Source organism: Amblyomma mixtum, chromosome 2 (assembly GCF_055824585.1).
Source record: "Amblyomma mixtum isolate Tamu chromosome 2, ASM5582458v1, whole genome shotgun sequence".
Taxonomy (NCBI): Eukaryota; Metazoa; Arthropoda; class Arachnida; order Ixodida; family Ixodidae; genus Amblyomma; species Amblyomma mixtum.
In genome coordinates this window covers 238,607,192-238,625,769 of record NC_143013.1, presented here as the reverse complement: position 1 = coordinate 238,625,769, position 18,578 = coordinate 238,607,192, and the positions used below count along the sequence as shown (strand labels likewise).

Here is an 18,578-nt window from a genome sequence, read left to right as displayed (position 1 = left end):
AAACCGCAAGCTTTCCTGGCGGGGCTGCCAGAAGCAACATCCCGCTCCCTTCGGTGGAACGAGCGCTCCACAGTGGCTGTTGACGTGCTGTTGGTGTCAAAGTCTGTATTTGCATACAAATATAAAGGGGAAGGAGAGCGGAGAAACGCAAGGGGAACAACGCGGGAGCGTGGTTGATCTGAAAGTGTTTGCTGCCTGTATAGTCAATATTGAGCGCAGAAAACATTTCTGGCACGAGAATACGCCAACCCCCCCTGCAGTCTCCTATGCGTTTCTCCACAGCTTTCGTTCACAGAAGAGTTCTCTTTCCCCCGCAATGCGTGTGATGGCGTTACAGGTGCCAAGGCTGAAAAAGATTGCGGCTTCGCTCGCCATCGCCGCAGACGACGCGGATTGGCGAGTAATTATGACCGAATCAGGTGGGCACCCCACTTAAACGTAGTGAGGAGCAGAAGAGACCGCCAAATTTTGTCCTTCTGTGAGTTTTGAGCCTATGTACAAACGTGGTTAGTCCGAGCAAATTTTGTTTTGATTTTCTCTGAGCGAAGCCACCGTCAGTATGCTAAGGTTCTGTCTGGCAAACATCAAGTCTTCTAGCAGGTCATAAGTATGGTCAAGCTAGCGCCTATGAGACATTTTTTTTGTATTGCAGGACTGCGTTGTGAGTAATTTGCCTATGGACGTTCGTTATATGCTCAGAACCATCGCATATATAAAGGATTTTGTAGCCCGCTAAACTTACACCTGTATAATTTTCAAGCAAATAAAAATATTTTTGTTGACATGTGAGAAACGTTTCCTCCTCAACTACACTATTGTGAGTAGCTTTCGCAAATGCTTTCAAACCTAAAGTTATATAAAACAAAAATACAATGCTGTATGTTAAACCTATACGTGGATTGTTTTAACAATCGTGCATCATGCAGTAGATATTTCTTACCAGCAATGTCTTCACTGCTTACTCTTCTACGTTGCATGTTTGTGTACTTTGTATTCCCATATTTATTGTAACTACGGTCACGTAGATGGCGCTCTCCCAGATGGCTTTTCTGCGGATAATGTCAAGACGTTCGTGCGGCTGATTCTTCGCCTGTGAACAAGTCGAGATAGTCCCAGGAAGACGACCTAACGTAGCATATACGCTTCCGCAGGAGCCTAACACCTACACATGTTTAAACTTTGTCCGGGTTTTCCGTTCCTGCCTCTTGTGTTTTTTTAATATATATGCCACAGTGGAGTCAGCATAGTACGAGCTGGACAGCTAAGTCTCCTATGGCCAATTTACGTGTTTCCGATTTGTGCTTTTGCCGATAGCGTTACAAGCTGCCACACGTTAGCAGACTGAAGATGCCCTCTCGGAACTTTTTCCTAGCAAATTAGGGAATCGGCATATGCCCTTTGACAAGCCAAATCCCCCGTATTCTCCATCCTCTCGTCGGATCTCCTAGCAACCGCAGTCGTCCTTCTTGGCCATCATGCGAGGGAGGATAATCAGTGACATATTCAAGCGCTTAGACCGCGCAGAAAGAGTACAAAACCGGGCGAAATATCCATGCAGAATTACACGAAAATCACTGCAATGAATCTATGCATGCACCAACTTTTCATTGCGGGGAAAAAAAAAATCCATGGCCACTTTTTCCTGAGATTTTTTCGTACAACCTGCGCACGAAACAGCAAAATCCAAGCATTACACGCGTGCATCACACGCAAGGAAAAAAAATTTGAAAACGCAGTGTATTACGGCAGGAGGAAACAGTGCCCTAGCGAAACAGTGTGATGGAATCGGCCTATATTAGTGACCGTCCAGCATGCTAGAGGCTTGAAATTGCAAAGATGGATCCGTCCATGCTGGTAGTGAATCCCTCTTTCGCGCCATTCGCGATTGCTGTACAGCGTGTATTAATGCGACAGCTTTCAAGCCTCATGAGGACTAAAATGTGTCGTCGCTGGCATAATTCGCGGGATCGCAGATTACGTCAACAGACGTCAAGCGAGAACTATACATTAGATGTACCGACACTGCGACTGTATCGCCACCTATACACGCCTTCGAGGCACCATCGAACCATTAGCTGGAGGACCCGAAAAGGTGTATGTGAGCAGGCAGACGTGTTGGGTGCTGCAAACAGAAGCATGGAATAACCACACAAAGCTGTATGTGACGGCATCAATAGCCTCTTTTTGTCTGTTTTTTCCACTTTTTTCAACAAATTTTCTATGCGGTCGAAATTGTCGGCCCCTAATAAGGACCATCTAAAAGCGGAGCGCGATGACTAAGAATTTCTGCGCAGCTCGAAGCACAATTAATGTCGCTCCTTGCTCACAAATTCTACCAATCTCTTTTTTCTTATGTTGTTGTGGCCCTTAAAGCAGAGAACGGTTGTTGTTTTTTTTTTGCATTGTACGAATAACATTTAAAAAAATCGACTTTGTCACTAAGGTGCTCTAATGGCCTGGTCCTCCGTTAGTCTAAACATACTCACATAGTTGCATTTTTTAACTTCTAAAGAACGGTAGCACGAATTCCAAGCCAGATTTCGATGAAGCCCCATGTATGTCCAGGTGAGCAGCTTCCTATGTAGATTAATGTTCGGAGTCGAGTGCAGGTGAATTTACAGGCGCAGGTAGCTGAACGAATATTGTTGTCGCCTGGACCGGCAACAGCAATGTTTGAACGTAAAATCTCATTTCTTAATATGAGCTCAACATAAAAGTTCTAGATTCCCGTAATTTGTCATTCGCTCCTTAGACTAACCGCCGAGCGCCTCGCCCGCTCTCCCTTAGACTTCAAGTCGGGAGGAACGCGCTGTGCTATCCTATACTGTCAAACTTTGTTATACCCTTACAAAAATGCTTCTTGAGACAGTGTTGAAGTTCTCATGCGCAGACTCAACACGCCATGTTGAATTTTTGTTGTTACCAGGATGGGCTAGTGTTGGTGAATTGTTGAGGCCGAGTTGAAACTCATTGGAAAAGTGGCCACTGTGCTAGAGTTGAGCATTCTCAATGAAATTTCTGCTTTGCGTTCATGTTGAATTCATGTTGGAATTACGGGAGTGAATCAACACGCCATTCTGAATCTTGGCTGGGGTAAAAAAGCAAAAAAAATCCTGGGAATACATTCGTATTGCGCCAGCTGGACCGACTACCAATGCAATTTTCGGCGGTATATTCATATTTATTGCTGCAATTTCTCGTTAACGTGAAGCCGTCATCCCCTGTGACGTAGTGCTCCACACATACGCACAAACACGTATGCATATCAATATATATATATACATACATACACCTTAGCCCTACACATCCATCAGATAAAGAGCATGGGACAGTACTGCACACGAGGCTATAGAAAGAACTCACAGAGTTCATCTTACGATCTTAAGTGCAACCTCGGCTTCGAACTTGTATAGTCCTACTCAGGGGTGTCCGGACCTGCGCAGGTTGTAGACTGCCGATCAGCAAAGTTATGTCAGTTACTACTATTCATATTTATTTATTTTATGTGTAGTAGAAGTAGTGAAGTTCATATGCAACGGTCTATTATTTGACGACCTTGATTCATTCATAAACAACTTAAATAAAGCATAAATCAGCGCCCTTTTTTATGAGAACACATACGAATCATCCAAAGCAGGTATGCCTGAATTAGCATATTGCACTTTCTTCTATGCAAGAAAATGACTTTGAGCGGTTTATGAGAGTTTTAACGGGTGCTGCGTGCGTTCTTAATATGTGTAATGTGATCAGGTTCTGTTTACACGATGCATGTCGAAATGATTTCATTTAGTTAGGCTTAGAAACGGCTGCCTTGAGATGATTCAACTTAAGGTCAACAGAAATTGCTCAACAGTAAATCTCTTGACTACGCTCAACAAAAATTCCGTGTAGCAGGTGTTGAGTAGGCTCAACATACATTGAGTTCATGTGGGCTTCCAGTTGATTCAACAGGAGCTCAACAAGGCGTCAACTGAAGCTCAAAAGTCATTTTTGTAAGGGTATGCACTGCATCTTATAGTTGTTGTCAAAAGTGCGGACCCATTACAGTGTGTGGGAAAAAACTCAGTCAGTATCGCAAGAATTCCGCGCATTCTTTAAATTTGTTCTCGCCCCTTGCTATGCTCAGGCTTTTGAAATACAAAATTTCCTTATTTGTTCCTATGCCAAATTTGAAACCAAATAGAGAAGGCGACAGTGATAGAAGCAGTCGCTACATCGCTCACCACCTTAGTATTTTGACGGCTTAAAGCGCAGTATTTTCCTTGTTAAGAGTTGTGCCCATCTTGTCGTTATTCGTGCTTCTCCGTGGTTATTCTACATCTTGCGTGGCACAAAAAATTCTTCAGTAACTTGACGCACTCTCCCGTTGTCCTCCAGTGATAAGACCCTCGTAAGGCCTACTCTCTATGACGGAAAGTGCTATTTTCGTAGCTCGCTGTGGACCAGGAATTTTGCTTCAAGCCACAGTGCGAGTCAGGCCAGATGCGCGGAAGCTGGAAAGAAGCGTTTTTCACAAATTTTAGTTGTATTCTCTTCTCAGCCGTGCTGAAAATTTAATCAAAAGAAGCGATTTTGTTCTCCAAATCACACATTTTGTACTGGAGAAACTCAGAGCACAGGAACTAAGATATCGACATGTATGGTATGTAGAAGTGCTTTTCGATTCAAGCCGCCGCCGGTGGTCAGTAATTATGGTGCTCGACTGGTGACCAGAAAGATGAAAGTTCGGTCCAATCTTCGGACGCGTTGCTGCCTTGAATTCACCTCATTGGCTCCTAGAGACGAACCCTGGTGACAACCAGATATTCCGTCGCAAGGCACATTTCTGTACACTACTGAAAGATAAAATAAAGGACGAAACGTACACGCTTGATTTTTCTGCATTATAGGATACCGGTTCACTCTAGCCAATAGAGCAGCGTTCCTCAAAGTGAGAGTCGCTCGAGGCCGTTTCATGCAAGTAGTGAACCGTGATAGAAAATGTGGACACACGTGATGCCCTCTATAATGCTTATTTCGTCTGCGCCATAAAGAATTCGCGATAGAGGAGAATTGTTATTAAAACTGGGTCCTAATTCTCCTCACTCTGACACAGATAATTGCGGATAATCAAGCTGTCCGCGTCTGACATGAACTGCGCCTTACGCTGTTGCCAAGCAGCTCTTAGTAATCAGTGATGTTGCAACATTCGCTCCAGTTATAGACAACCATGAATGAGGTCGTACAACTTTCGCTATGTTTTTTCAGAAGTTTCATGCCCCCCCCCCCCCCCCCCCCCCCCCCCCCCCAACGAAGTAACCCGCAATTCCGCTGCCTATTTTCTATGCAGACCCTAGGGACAACGCAAAAGCTCTGCGGCTCGCAACGAAGATGCTTTTTGACTGCAAGTCTGCGATACTTCGGGCTGACATTCATGCGCCAGGTATACAGGTACATCGTTATATGGTACCAGTATACATTATTATATACCGTATTGCCTTACGATATATTTTGTTTGCGGTCGGCTAGGGAGCGTGATAGCAAGACACTAAGTGCATGCGTATTTTTACGTGAAGCCGGTGTGAATCTACCCGAAGTCTCTAGAGTACGCAACCGTAAGGCCTGCTACTCTTCCTTAGTTTTCCCAACCGCCTCTTCGGGGCGGCATCAATTATCATACTACGGCAGCACCTCGTCACTTAATGCAGAGTTTATATACTGTATCTATCGCATGCTCCCTTTGATTACTTTGCTAGATTTTCTGCACTCATGCCACAGTTAATGCTCTGCGAATGACTTCCTGTTACCCGTGCCCTTTTCTCATCGTACCTCACACTAGCACCAAGACTGTTGCTCTCCCTGTAAAGCGTGCTTCACTCTGCCACTTCAGAATTTAAGTGTAGTGCCAGCCAAGGCCGACAGGCTGTGTACACTGAATGCACAGTGAAGACTACCAGTGGTTCTTCTTGGTACCGGTAAGACCGTCTTGATGAAGACAGATGTATCTTTGGTGAATGCCGAATTAACTGGTATTCTGGCTGTCCCCTAGGGCATTAGCCGAAACGGGCTCGTATCAATAGTGAAGTTTTTTCCTACGATAAAGCAGCCTTCTAAGCCCCACACGATCCACTGTATTGTAAGCTGCATGACCACCTCCTGTGCACAATTCGAAACATCTTATATAGTTCAGTCATAAGAGTACACGCTTCATATTTCGAATGGTTGCGCGAGGCTTCGGCATCACATAAAATCACTGTTCTCAAAAAGTCGCAAGATTTCCCCACAGACGGAATTATCTCAGTTTAACCATCGCTACCTCCAGGGTTGACGCTCTTGGTAGGCGCCTTGGTGCACCAAGGGCAGGGCTGCCTATTGCCTCATAGAATAAAGCGTAATTTCTCCTATCAAGCATTCATATCCTCGTTTGCCGAAATACAGCTTCGTGTGGCATTCTGTCAAAAGTTGAGTTAAGCAACTCAGCTTTGTCACATTTTTTCAAGGCGTTGATTTCACAAACTGCGACTGATCCAACATTGGTTGAGCTGACACCGTCGCCTTTCGTTGTACCCTGGGAGAGAGTGAAGCACTTAATTTCGAAACACGCAGCCTTTAGTGTAGAACGATATTGCGCTGCGCATCGTTCGCTATAGGACATCGATACTCGCATCTCGTTGCGACCGCTATGGTTCCACCGATCGGCATCCTTAAAGGGTTTCCAAGCATTGCTGCATTTCCTGAGGCACACACAACCCGTCGTTGCAATTACATCCACTTTAAAGGCTTTCTGAATGTACTTAATCCCTCTCGTCCTTCTTTCCAGTCCATATTTTATTTCTGTACAGGAGTAGCCAGCATGAACGGTGTTCTCATTTACCTTCTTCCTTTCACTCTTTCTTCTCGTTTTTGACTTTAAGAATCGTGGCTAAGAAGTTGGAGTGCAGACAGCATTTGGTCCTCCTGGCTTCCTTTTCTCTTGTTTTTGTACCTTAGTGGTCTTCAACTGTGGTAAATATTCAGCAAAAGATAACGACTGCGCAGGAGACTTACGAGTTGTGCGCTGATTGGACATTGTGCTATGCCTATGCCAACGACAGCAGACAGGTGAGCGCACGGTGGTAAAACACTGTGTGAGAGACTTTACATTCAGCGCCGGCCCCTGACCTTTGCTGGAACGTATTTGTTTTTTCCAGAATCCTCAAGCTTTCAAAGAACTTGCATATAAATGTGCCAAGAGCTACATGAACATGTGGGCGACTGCGCTACCGGCAAGTGATTTCATATAAGAGAACGAATAAAGTTATATATATATATATATATATATATATATATATATATATATATATATTGTAACGGCATACGACCTTCGCAACCAAGAGCGCGCTGTGGTATACAAATAAAGAAGAGGCGCGGCGCGAGCGCGAGGAGAAAGCGCGCGGCGCTAGCGCGTGAAGCAGAGAACAAAGGGGAATCGCCGCGCCGGTTATGTCTGAGTCCACTGTGTCTGAGTCTCTGTGCCTTCTCAACCCGCGCCACCTTGCCTTTCCCAACCTCCTTCTCCAGCAGCTTCAGGTTCTCTTCCGCAGTTTCCGCGTCCACATAGCGCGCAAATGCCCTCTCTCCCTTGACAACCAGGTTAATGATGTCACCCGACAGTTCTGTGATGTCACCTGGCCGAGCTCCCCGTGCCATGGTGATGACGAGGCTACAGCTGTCTCTTTTTTCTTGGCTGTCGATGCAAGACTCTGGAACATAGTCTTCTAGCTTCAGTTTCTTGGCGTCGCTGCCTCCAGCACTGTGCTCGTCATCGGCCGCCTTCCGTTTGCCGCTTTTTGTTGCACCGTCAGCTTTTTTGTCTTTAGCAGCTTTCTTGGACTTTTTAGGAGCGTCACCTTGCTCCTCTTCATCATCCTCTTCTTCCTGTTCTTCTTCCTCATTAGCTGCAGCCTCCTCTTCCTCCTCATTCACCGCTTCATCCATGCCGGCATCTGCGTCCTCTCCGTCCTCGTCATCTTCCATTTTATCGTCCTCGTCTTCATCCTCCTCGACGGGGACGACCTTCTTCACGGGTTTCTTAGCACTGGCCTTGGCAGGCGCAGGCTGTGCCTTAGCCGCCGTCTTCTTCGGAGGCATGGTCTACACCCGAAAAAAAAAAACCGTCCAGGAATGAACTGAATTCGCGGACGTCAAGCGAACCCACCGACGCGATCAGCACGTGGGACAGAAATATATATATATATATATATATATATATATATATATATATATATATATATAGGTTGCGAAAGCGTGAAGTACTAGACTGCTTATAAGAATATATAGCGAAGTATACGCTTCGTTAAAGGAAACATTTATTCAACTCGACGTTTCGATCGGAAGACCGATCTTCTTCAGGAGTGATTTTACATTGTGAATGCATCCCCTTTTATAGGGGCGGGCACAGAACAGGAAAGTGGGAAACACAAAGCACATAGCAGAAAAATACGCATAAAAAATTATTAGAGGCAATGCGACCCACACACACATAAAAAAAAAAGAAGAGTGCGAGGAACAGGTACTCAGTCAGAAAATACAACGTCCAGATGCGGCCTCTGCCTTGTTAAGCACCACAGGCTTGCTTATTGACAGTCGTGTCCAGCTGGGAGGTGCTCGACAGGTGCGTGGCCGTGCAACAACTTTCGTAGAAAAATGCGAAAACTTGTTCCTTCTCCTGGCCGCGAGAGCAAAAAAATAAAATATGACCCTCCAACAGAGAGAGCAGACAACAGAAAAAAAAAGAAAAAAAAAGGAAAATGAACAGAGCAAGGAAGAAACCTCGAAAAAAAAAGTGAAATAGGTAAAAGAAAACCTTTAAAGTAGTGGTTTTCTTCGCACCCAGCTATAGTGCACCCACCCCTGGTTGAGGGGAAGTATTGGAAGGAATGTAAAAAAAAATATATAAGAAAAAATCTATAAAAAAAATGTGAGATTAAAAAGGAAAAAAAAGAAATTGTGCGGCATTCGCGTGACCACAAGGTGAGCACACCCGGGGGGGAAACGGCACAGGTGTGGCACAGGTGTGGCATGCAGAAAGGGGTATGACCTCAGACGACTTAGTCAGTGTTGCTTTGTTTAATTTCGTAGGCCCCTGACCTCGGAAGAGAGGTGAGGGTGCCGTAAGTTTCATTAATGCCATTTTGCGCTGTGTTAAATTTAAAAATAAAATATGATTCTCGTTGCTCGCGCTCACGAGTGTTTTTGAAGCCACTCTGTAGTATTGTTACTTTAAGTTTGTCAAACTCGTGACCTTTCTCGCGGAGGTGTTTCGAAAGAGGGAGGTTGGGGAGGGATTGGGTATGTGAGCGGTGGTTATTAAATCTGAAACGGAAGGAATTGTCTGTTTGGCCTATGTATTGCATTCGACAGTCGCCACACTCGAGCATGTAAACCACGTTGCTGGAATCGCAATTCAGGTCTTCCCGGATAGAATGCTTGAAATTTGAATGGGTGCTTTTAGCCAGTGCCGTGGTTTCCATGTGTTTGCAGACTTGACATCGGCTTTTTTTGCATGGTGTGCAACCTACAGCTCTCGGTTTATTGACTGTCGAATGGACAACATGGTTTTGCAGATTTTTTGGTCTCCTATATGTTACTTGGGGGACCGTTGTGAAAATATTTGTGAAAGACGGTCACTCTGTTCTATGATATTAAAGTGTTTTTTAGGATGTTGTTAATATTCGGGAGAATATTTGTGAAGGTTAGTATAAGATTACAGCGCTGTGATGATGGCTGAGATTCCCCCGAAAGGGGGCCTTTAAGGTAAATAAACTGAACTGAACTGAACTGAACTGATTAATATTAGTTGCTTCTGCCTTTTTAATGGCATCGTTGGTTATAGAAGACGGGTAATGTTTTTTTAGAGTGTCCCGCATGCGATTAGCATTTTCGTGAAAATCTTCCGATCGTGAGCAAATTCGTTTGAATCTGATGGCCTGTGAGTATGGGATTGAAGTTTTGCAGTGGCGTGGGTGGCAGCTGTTGAAATGAAGATACTGTTGTCTGTCTGTGGGTTTTTTATAGACACTAGTGATTAATGTACTTCCTTCTACTCGAACCAGAACATCCAGGAAGTTAATTTTATTGGTTGAGTAGGTGTGTGTGAAAGAGATATTGGGATGGATTTTGTTGAATGAGGTGATAAAATATATGAGTTCGTCCTCGGTTTCTGTCCAAACTATGAATATGTCATCCAGAAAGCGTTTGTAAAAAGCTGGTTTTGTTGGATATGAGGACAGAAAGTCAGATTCAATTTTGTTCATAAATATGTTGGCGTAATTTGGAGCCATTTTTGTGCCCATAGCTGTACCGCTAGTTTGAAGATAATATGAGTTGTTGAACTCAAAGGTGTTAAGTTTAAGAACCAAATTTGCAAGTGTCTCGACGGCACTTGGACTAGGGGAGTCCAGAATTTTGTATTCTTTATATGATCCAACCATTGCCTGAATTCCGTCGTCATGTGGGATGTTAGTGTAAGAAATTGTGCGCGAATGCCGCACAATTTCTTTTTTTTTCCTTTTTAATCTCACATTTTTTTTTATAGATTTTTTTCTTATATTTTTTCTCTACATTCCTTCCAATACTTCCCCTCAACCAGGGGTGGGTGCACTATAGCTGGGTGCGAAGAAAAAGCACTACTTTAAAGGTTTTCTTTTACCTATTTCACTTTTTTTTTCGAGGTTTCTTCCTTGCTCTGTTCACTTTCCTTTTTTTTCTTTTTTTTTCTTTTTTTTCTGTTGTCTGCTCTCTCTGTTGGAGGGTCATATTTTATTTTTTTGCTCTCGCGGCCAGGAGAAGGAACAAGTTTTCGCATTTTTCTACGAAAGTTGTTGCACGGCCACGCACCTGTCGAGCACCTCCCAGCTGGACACGACTGTCAATAAGCAAGCCTGTGGTGCTTAACAAGGCAGAAGCCGCATCTGGACGTTGTATTTTCTGACTGAGTACCTGTTCCTCGCACTCTTCTTTTTTTTTATGTGTGTGTGGGTCGCATTGCCTCTAATAATTTTTTATGCGTATTTTTCTGCTATGTGCTTTGTGTTTCCCACTTTCCTGTTCTGTGCCCGCCCCTATAAAAGGGGATGCATTCACAATGTAAAATCACTCGTGAAGAAGATCGGTCTTCCGATCGAAACGTCGAGTTGAATAAATGTTTCCTTTAACGAAGCGTATACTTCGCTATATATATATATATATATATATATATATATATATTGAAAGGGGGTTCACGTACTAGTGACCTCAGCTATACAGTTCGCCAAACAGCTGAGCGGACGGCAGCAAAATCACAGTCAGTCTACACAGCCAGAGAGCTGGAGCCGCGCGCGCCGGCACACTTCGTCGTCAACTTCTTCGTCTGCCATCGAGGCAACCTGAGGCGCATTCATAATAGTTCAGGCGCGTTAATTGTAATTCACTACAATGGCCCCGGGATGGAAGAGGAGCCATCCTGGCGACCTATGGTGCTGGCAAGAGGAGCGGGTCGTAATAAGTCTTGAGGCGACTGACATGGACAAGCTCACGGCCGCGACGACGCAAGTCCGAAGAGGGTGTAAGCGGCTCTACAATATAATTAACAGGGGATGTTGATTCGACGACGCGGTAAGGGCCATGATGTTCTCTGCGAAATTTCGAAGACTGTCCTGGTGTAGTGGAGGGGACCCAAAGCCAAACTAATGAACCTGGAGAGAAAGCGTGCGCGGTTTGATGGGCATCGTGTTCATGCTTTCGGCGACCTTGGGAGTCCGAGGTGAAAGAACGGGCCAGTTGGCGACATTCCTCGGCGTGCTTGGCGAGTTCGGAAAGGGGCGTGCATTCGGAGGCGTCCGGAGTGTACGGCAAAACCGTGTCCATTGTGGAGGACGGCTCACGGCCATACAACAAGTAGAAAGGGGAAAATCCGGTGGTTGACTGGGTGGCGGTATTGTATGCGTACGTCACAAAAGGCAGCACAGAGTCCCAGTTAGACTGATCTGACGAGACGTACATGGTGAGCATATCGCCGAGAGTGCGATTAAAGCGCTCAGTCAGCCCGTTAGTTTGAGGGTGGTAGGCAGTGGTGGTCCGATGAATGATGCGACACTCTCTGAGGAGGGCTTCCACCACGTCCGAAAGAAAGACACGGCCTCGATCACTGAGCAACTCGCGCGGCGCACCATGGCGGAGAACAAAATTGTGCAGCAGGAAGTGGGCAACGTCACGAGTAGTGGCAGCGGGTAGTGCGGCGGTCTCTGCATATCGGGTTAGGTGGTCGACGCCAACAATTATCCAGCGGTTCCCAGATAACGTGTAGGGCAGCGGGCCGTAGAGGTCGACGCCAACACGATCGAATGGGCGAGCCGGGCACGGCAATGGCTGCAAGGGGCCGCTCGTACGTGGCGCGGGAGACTTGCGTCGCTGACAGGCGATGCAGGAGCGGACGTATTGGCGAATGTACCCGTACATGCCCCGCCAATAATAACGCTGAGATATTCTTTGAAACGTCTTCAACACACCGGCGTGGGCACATTGTGGGTCAGCGTGAAACGAGGCACAGATCTCAGAACGTAAATGGCGAGGTATCGCGAGGAGCCACCGTCGACCATCTTGCGTGTAGTTACGGCGGTAGAGCAGGCCATCACGGAACGCAAAATGTGGTGCCTGGCGGCGTAGAGTGCGCGAAGGCAAAGCAGTGTGAGCGTTGGTCACGACGTCGATGATCGACGCAAGCCACGGGTCTTTGCGCTGTTCCGCAAGCATATCAGAGGCGGTAAGAGGCGAGAGGACGGGTTCAGGCACGGATGAGCATGCAGCGGCGGTGGGCAGAGGAGATCGAGATAGAGCGTCGGCGTCCATGTGCCTACGGCCAGAGCGATATACAACGCGGATGTCGAACTCCTGAAGGCGGAGAGCCCACCTGGCGAGGCGGCCGGCCGGGTCTTTAAGAGACGACAACCAGCAAAGCGCGTGATGGTCCGTGACGACATCAAACTGGCGGCCGTACAGATAGGGTCGAAATTTCATGAGTGCCCAGACGATCGCTAAACATTCCTTCTCCGTAACGGAATAGTTGCATTCAGCCTTGCTGAGCACCCGACTCGCATACGCCACGACGTATTCCTCATAACCATCTTTCCGCTGAGTCAGGACAGCTCCGAGGCCGACGCCACTTGCGTCAGTATGCACCTCGGTAGGGGCTCTCGGATCGTAGTGGCGAAGTATGGGCGGCGAGGTAAGAAGACGGCGCAGTGTGGTGAACGCGTCTTCGCATTCGGGGGACCAAGCGGACAGGTGGTTGTCTGTTCCAAGCAGTTTCGTGAGTGGCGCAATGATCGACGCAAAATTGCGGACGAAGCGCCGAAAATAGGAGCACAGACCGATAAAGCTCCGAAGCTGCTTCATTGTTGTCGGCTTGGGAAACTCCGCAACAGCGCGAAGTTTGGCCGGGTCGGGGAGAACGCCTTCCTTAGATACAATGTGACCCAAGATGGTTAGCTGCCGGGCGCCGAAGTGGCACTTCTTCAGATTAAGCTGTAGGCCGGCGTCGGTGAGGCAAGTCAGAACCTGCTGCAGGCGCGTGAGGTGAGTGGAAAAATCTACCGAAAAGACAACGATATCGTCCAAGTAACAGAGGCACGTATGCCACTTCAGCTTCCGTAAGACGTTATCCATCATTCTTTCGAATGTAGCTGGCGCGTTGCACAGGCCGAATGGCATAACGGTGAACTCGTAAAGGCCGTCGGGGGTAACGAATGCAGTCTTCTCACGGTCAGCGGCAGCCATCGGGACCTGCCTGTAGCCCGAACGCAAGTCAAGAGAGGAGAAGTATTCGGCGCCTTGGAGACAGTCAAGAGCGTCATCGATGCGGGGAAGCGGATAATTGTCTTTGTGGGTAATTTTGTTCAGTCGCCGGTAATCGACACAAAATCTGATAGAACCGTCTTTCTTCTTGACCAGCACCACCGGAGAAGACCAAGGGCTGTGAGAGGGACGGATGACGCCACGGTGCAGCATGTCTTCAACGTGCTCACTTATCACTTGACGCTCAGCCGCAGACACGCGATAGGGGCGCTGCCGAAAAGGCGGGTGGGAGCCGGTCTCAATGCGATGAGCCACGGTTGATGTACGGCCTAAAGGCTGATGGGCTGCATCGAAAGCGAAGCGGAAAGTGTGGAGAAGGGCTGAAAGCTGCTGACGGTAGGTGGACGGAAGAGTATCGTCGATGGCGGCGCGGAAAAGTTCGTCAGGCTCAGGTTCAGTAGCGAGCTCGGAATGCATGGCGTTTAGAGAGGGACCGCTGGCTGCCTCGTGGACATTAAGGGCAGAGAGAAGGCAGACAGGTTGAATGCAGCCAGGGGACTCACCAGGTAGCAGGGTAAGGGCACACGAGGATGGATTGTAGAGCAGCATCTTCGTGACACCCCGCCGAACATCGAGGACAGCAGAAGGTAGCGGCAGGTTCTTCCGGCGTACAAAGGAAGCAGACGGCGTAAATAAAACGGTGTCATCCGACGCGGCACGGCACGACAGGGAAACAAGGGCAGATGCTCCCGGCGCTACTTCAACATCTTCAGCGATAGTGACCTTGAGTGGCAAGGGGGCAGAGGTTTCAGTAGTAAGCTCGTCAAACAAAGGGGAAAATTCAACTTCAGCGCGGGCGCAATCGATGACGGCGTTGTTGTGTGACAGAAAGTCCCACCCGAGAATTATGTCATGTGAGCATGAGGACAGCACCAACAATTCGACTGTATACAATATATCTTCAATGATGACTCGCGCTGTGCACGAGGCGAGAGGGGCAATGCACTGTTCACTAGCGGTGCGGAGCGAGAGACCCGTAAATGGCGTCGTGACTTTGCGCAAGCGGCGGCAGAGTTTTTCGTGAATCACTGATACTGAGGCACCCGTGTCGATAAGCGCATGTACCGGCAGTCCGTCGACGATGACCTGAAGAACGTTGCGTGGGGAAAACGGAGGCCTTGAGCTTTTCGAACAGCGCGCAGTTCTTGCCTCCGGAACTGCGGATCTTAGTTTCCCTCTTCAGCGGAGGGAGGGCGACGGCGCATTGGTGACAGTGAGCGACGGCGCGGTGATGGAGAACGTCGGGTCTCGTAAGCACGACGGTCGGGGGCGTACGCGTCTAGCGGCGAGGATGGAGAAGCCGAATAAAACATCTGGGATGGATGCACAGGGGTTGAGATGGTCGGCGATGCCACCATGCGACGGCGACAGTGGCGGGCGACATGTCCCGCGTACCCACAGGAGTAACAGATGGGTCGGTTATCCGATGTGCGCCAAGGGTTGTAAAGCCGCTGCGGAGACGGCGAAGAAACCGGGGCTGGTCGTAGAGACGGGGCGGGGCGCAGGACGGGCTGACGAGGTGGAACAGTCAGGGGCACGGAGCGCGCCGCTGCTTCTGCGTAGGTCATCCGGGCGGGTATAGGAGATGGTTGGGGATACTGAGCCTCGGCGTAGGTTAAGGGAGCAACCGAAGGGACTGGATGTGCAGTAGGAATAGCCTCGGCAACTTCATGGCGGATGACCTCCTGCAATGGCGCCACCAGAGGAGTCGCAGCGTCGTGACTGGAGGGCATCAACGAGAGCTGACGCGCGACTTCCTCCCGAACAAACTGCTTTATCTGCGGTGACAGTTGCGCCGGGTCGGTGTCAGATGTGAGGGAAGCAAGCGATTCCTGCTGCGAGAGCGGAGAACGGGTGAGGATGCGTCGCTTCCGAAGTTCGTCAAAGTTCTGGCAATGAGTAATGACTTCGGCGACTGTGGTGGGATTGCGTGCCAGAAGCATCTGGAACGCATCGGCGTCGATTCCTTTCAAAATGTTCTCAATCTTGGCGCGCTCAGACATAGAGGCATCAACTCGTGTGCACAGGTTCACAACGTCCTCTATGTAGCTGGTGAAATTTTCACCAGGAAGCTGCGCCCGACTCCGCAGGCGTTGTTCCGCGCGCAGCTTGCGCACCGCAGGCCTGCCAAATACATCAGAAAAATTGGACTTGAAAGCTGACCACGTGGGGATGTCGGATTCGTGGTTTCTGAACCATAGGTTCGCAACGTCCGAAAGGTAGAAGATGACGTTGTTAAGTTTGAGTGCATCGTCCCACTTGTTATGGGTGCTCACCCGTTCGTACGATGCCAGCCAATCCTCGACGTCATCGTCGCCGGTGCCACTGAAGAAAGCGGGATCACGCTGCCGCAGCGCTCCAGCGCACAGAACGGGCGGGGTGGGTGGTGCAGGACTGGGCACGGAGTCCTTAGGCATTGTGAGCGGCGGGAGAAGACGGCTGCGAAGGTCCAGGGCGTCAGACGACCGCAACCTCCACCAAATGAAAGGGGGTTCACGTACTAGTGACCTCAGCTATACAGTTCGCCAAACAGCTGAGCGGACGGCAGCAAAATCACAGTCAGTCTACACAGCCAGAGAGCTGGAGCCGCGCGCGCCGGCACACTTCGTCGTCAACTTCTTCGTCTGCCATCGAGGCAACCTGAGGCGCATTCATAATAGTTCAGGCTCGTTAATTGTAATTCACTACAATATATATATATATATATATATATATATATATATATAGGTACAGTATTACGACAAACGCGACTGTTCTTTTAACGTTTATTTTGCCAACAGTTTCGGGAATGGTATTCCCTTCGTCAGGGCAGGCTTACAATGAATCCGTTTCGTATATATATATATATATACGAAGCTGACGAAGCTCGGGTGCGCGCTTGCGACCGCCGGCCTGCTGAGCAGCACTGCTGGGACAGGGACTGTGCCCGACCACACTAACTGTGCGATTTTCCACATTAAACTTGGTGCAGGTGCTCCTTGTTCTCCCCGTGGATCTACGCCACGATGCCCGGGCTACCAGGCTCTACCACGACGTCAGCACGACCCGACAATCTTCAGCGGCACTGACGACACCGACGTAGAAGATTGGCTGGCCTCCTACGAACGCGTGAGCGCCTACAACAAATGGGATGACGTCGTTAAGCTCATGAACGTCATCTCCTACTTGACCGACGTCGCCAACTTGTGGTTCCGCAACCACGAGGCGGATTTTACTACCTGGGCGGCTCTCAAAACCAGCCTGACTGACGTCTTCGGCCGCCCCGCTGTCCGAAAACTTCGTGCCGAACAACGTTTGCGCAGTCGTGCCCAGCAGAATGGCCAGAATTTCACCAGCTACATCGAGGACGTTGTTGACTTGTGTAAGCGGCTCAATCCATCTATGAGCGAGGCTGACAAAATCAAACACATTCTGATAGGGATTGAGGACGACGCATTTCAAATGCTGGTGTCTAAAGATCCTCAAACCGTTTCAGACGTCGTCTCTTTGTGTCAGAGCTACGACGAGCTCCGAAAACAGCGCCATGCCACCCGGCGTGTCATTTGCCCTGACGACAACCTTTCGAGCTTGGCGGTAGGCGGTCCTGCTAACGATCAGCCGACCCTTCTTCAGCACATCAAGCAGTTTGTGCGAGAGGAGGTCGCCCGCCAGTTATCGCTGGTGACCTCCCAACCCGCCCCAACGCCATCACTATCACCTTCGATTCAGCGTGTAATCCAGGAGCAGGTAGCTGAGGTCCTGCCGCCCACTAATCCACCTACTCTGGTCACTGCAACGTTGACATACGTCGCACGCTCCTCTCATGACATCATCCTCGGGTGGGGCTTTCTGTCCGCGCATCACACCATCATTGACTGTACACGTGCTGAAATTGATTTGTCGCCGCTGTGTGATGCTCTTGTGGATGCCTCCCCTGTTACCGCCGCGCCTATTCTCGCCGCTGACGACGTCGACGTGCCAGCTTTCTCTTCTGTTCTCGTGCCGCTGACTTGTGCTGCCCTCTCTGACCCTGCTGTCCTTTATTCACCCTCACCTCTTTGTGCGCACCGCAAGTCTGTTTTGCTCCCTCATGCCGCGCTCACACTTGCTGGTGATTGTGGCGCTCTGTACGTCGCGAACCTGTTGCCTTTCCCCACCACTTTACTTCGGAGAGAATCGCTTGGTACGATTGATGTCATCGATCTCGACGACGCTTCTCCTGTCCTTGATGACCCTGACGCCCATGACATCAACGCCCTCACTGCTCCCGCCGACGTCGCCGACCCGTCCTCCCCGGATATGTTTTCCCATTCTGTCGATGCCGCTCTACCACCTCACCAACGCGCCCAGCTCATCGCTTTGCTGCAGCGCTTCCGCGCATCCTTCGACTCTCCTCAAGCACCGTTGAGTCGTGCCGCAGCGGTTCGCCGCCATATCGACACTGGCACCCATGGACCCTTGAGCCAACGCCCCTACCGCGTCTCCTCCACCGAGCGCCGCATAATTCATGAACAGGTGAACGACATGCTACATCGCGGCGTGATCCAGCCCTCTCACAGCCCGTGGGCTTCTCCGGTCGTGCTCGTCAAGAAAAAGGAAGGATCCATTAGATTCTGCGTAGACTATACTCCGTTTCATACATAGCTGTCAACGCTGCCAAAGGTACGAAAGTAGTCCGCTGCAAAAAACAAGCAAAATGTATCCATCCGCCTCGCGTCGTGGCTGAGTGGCACGAAGCGCGCGCCTGT

The 18,578-nt window shown here is 48.9% G+C and overlaps 1 protein-coding gene across 1 annotated transcript; it reads right to left on the bottom strand.

Annotated features, from left to right (window-relative positions):
• Window positions 1-2,071: 2,071 nt before the first annotated feature.
• On the bottom strand, window positions 2,072-8,197 carry LOC149363084 (uncharacterized). Its single transcript, XM_089568432.1, has 2 exons — window positions 7,495-8,197; window positions 2,072-2,122 (listed from the first exon to the last, which is right to left on the bottom strand). The coding sequence occupies exons 1-2, from the start codon at window positions 8,107-8,109 to the stop codon at window positions 2,072-2,074; spliced, it is 666 nt and encodes a 221-aa protein (XP_089424558.1). The 5' UTR covers window positions 8,110-8,197.
• Window positions 8,198-18,578: the final 10,381 nt, after the last annotated feature.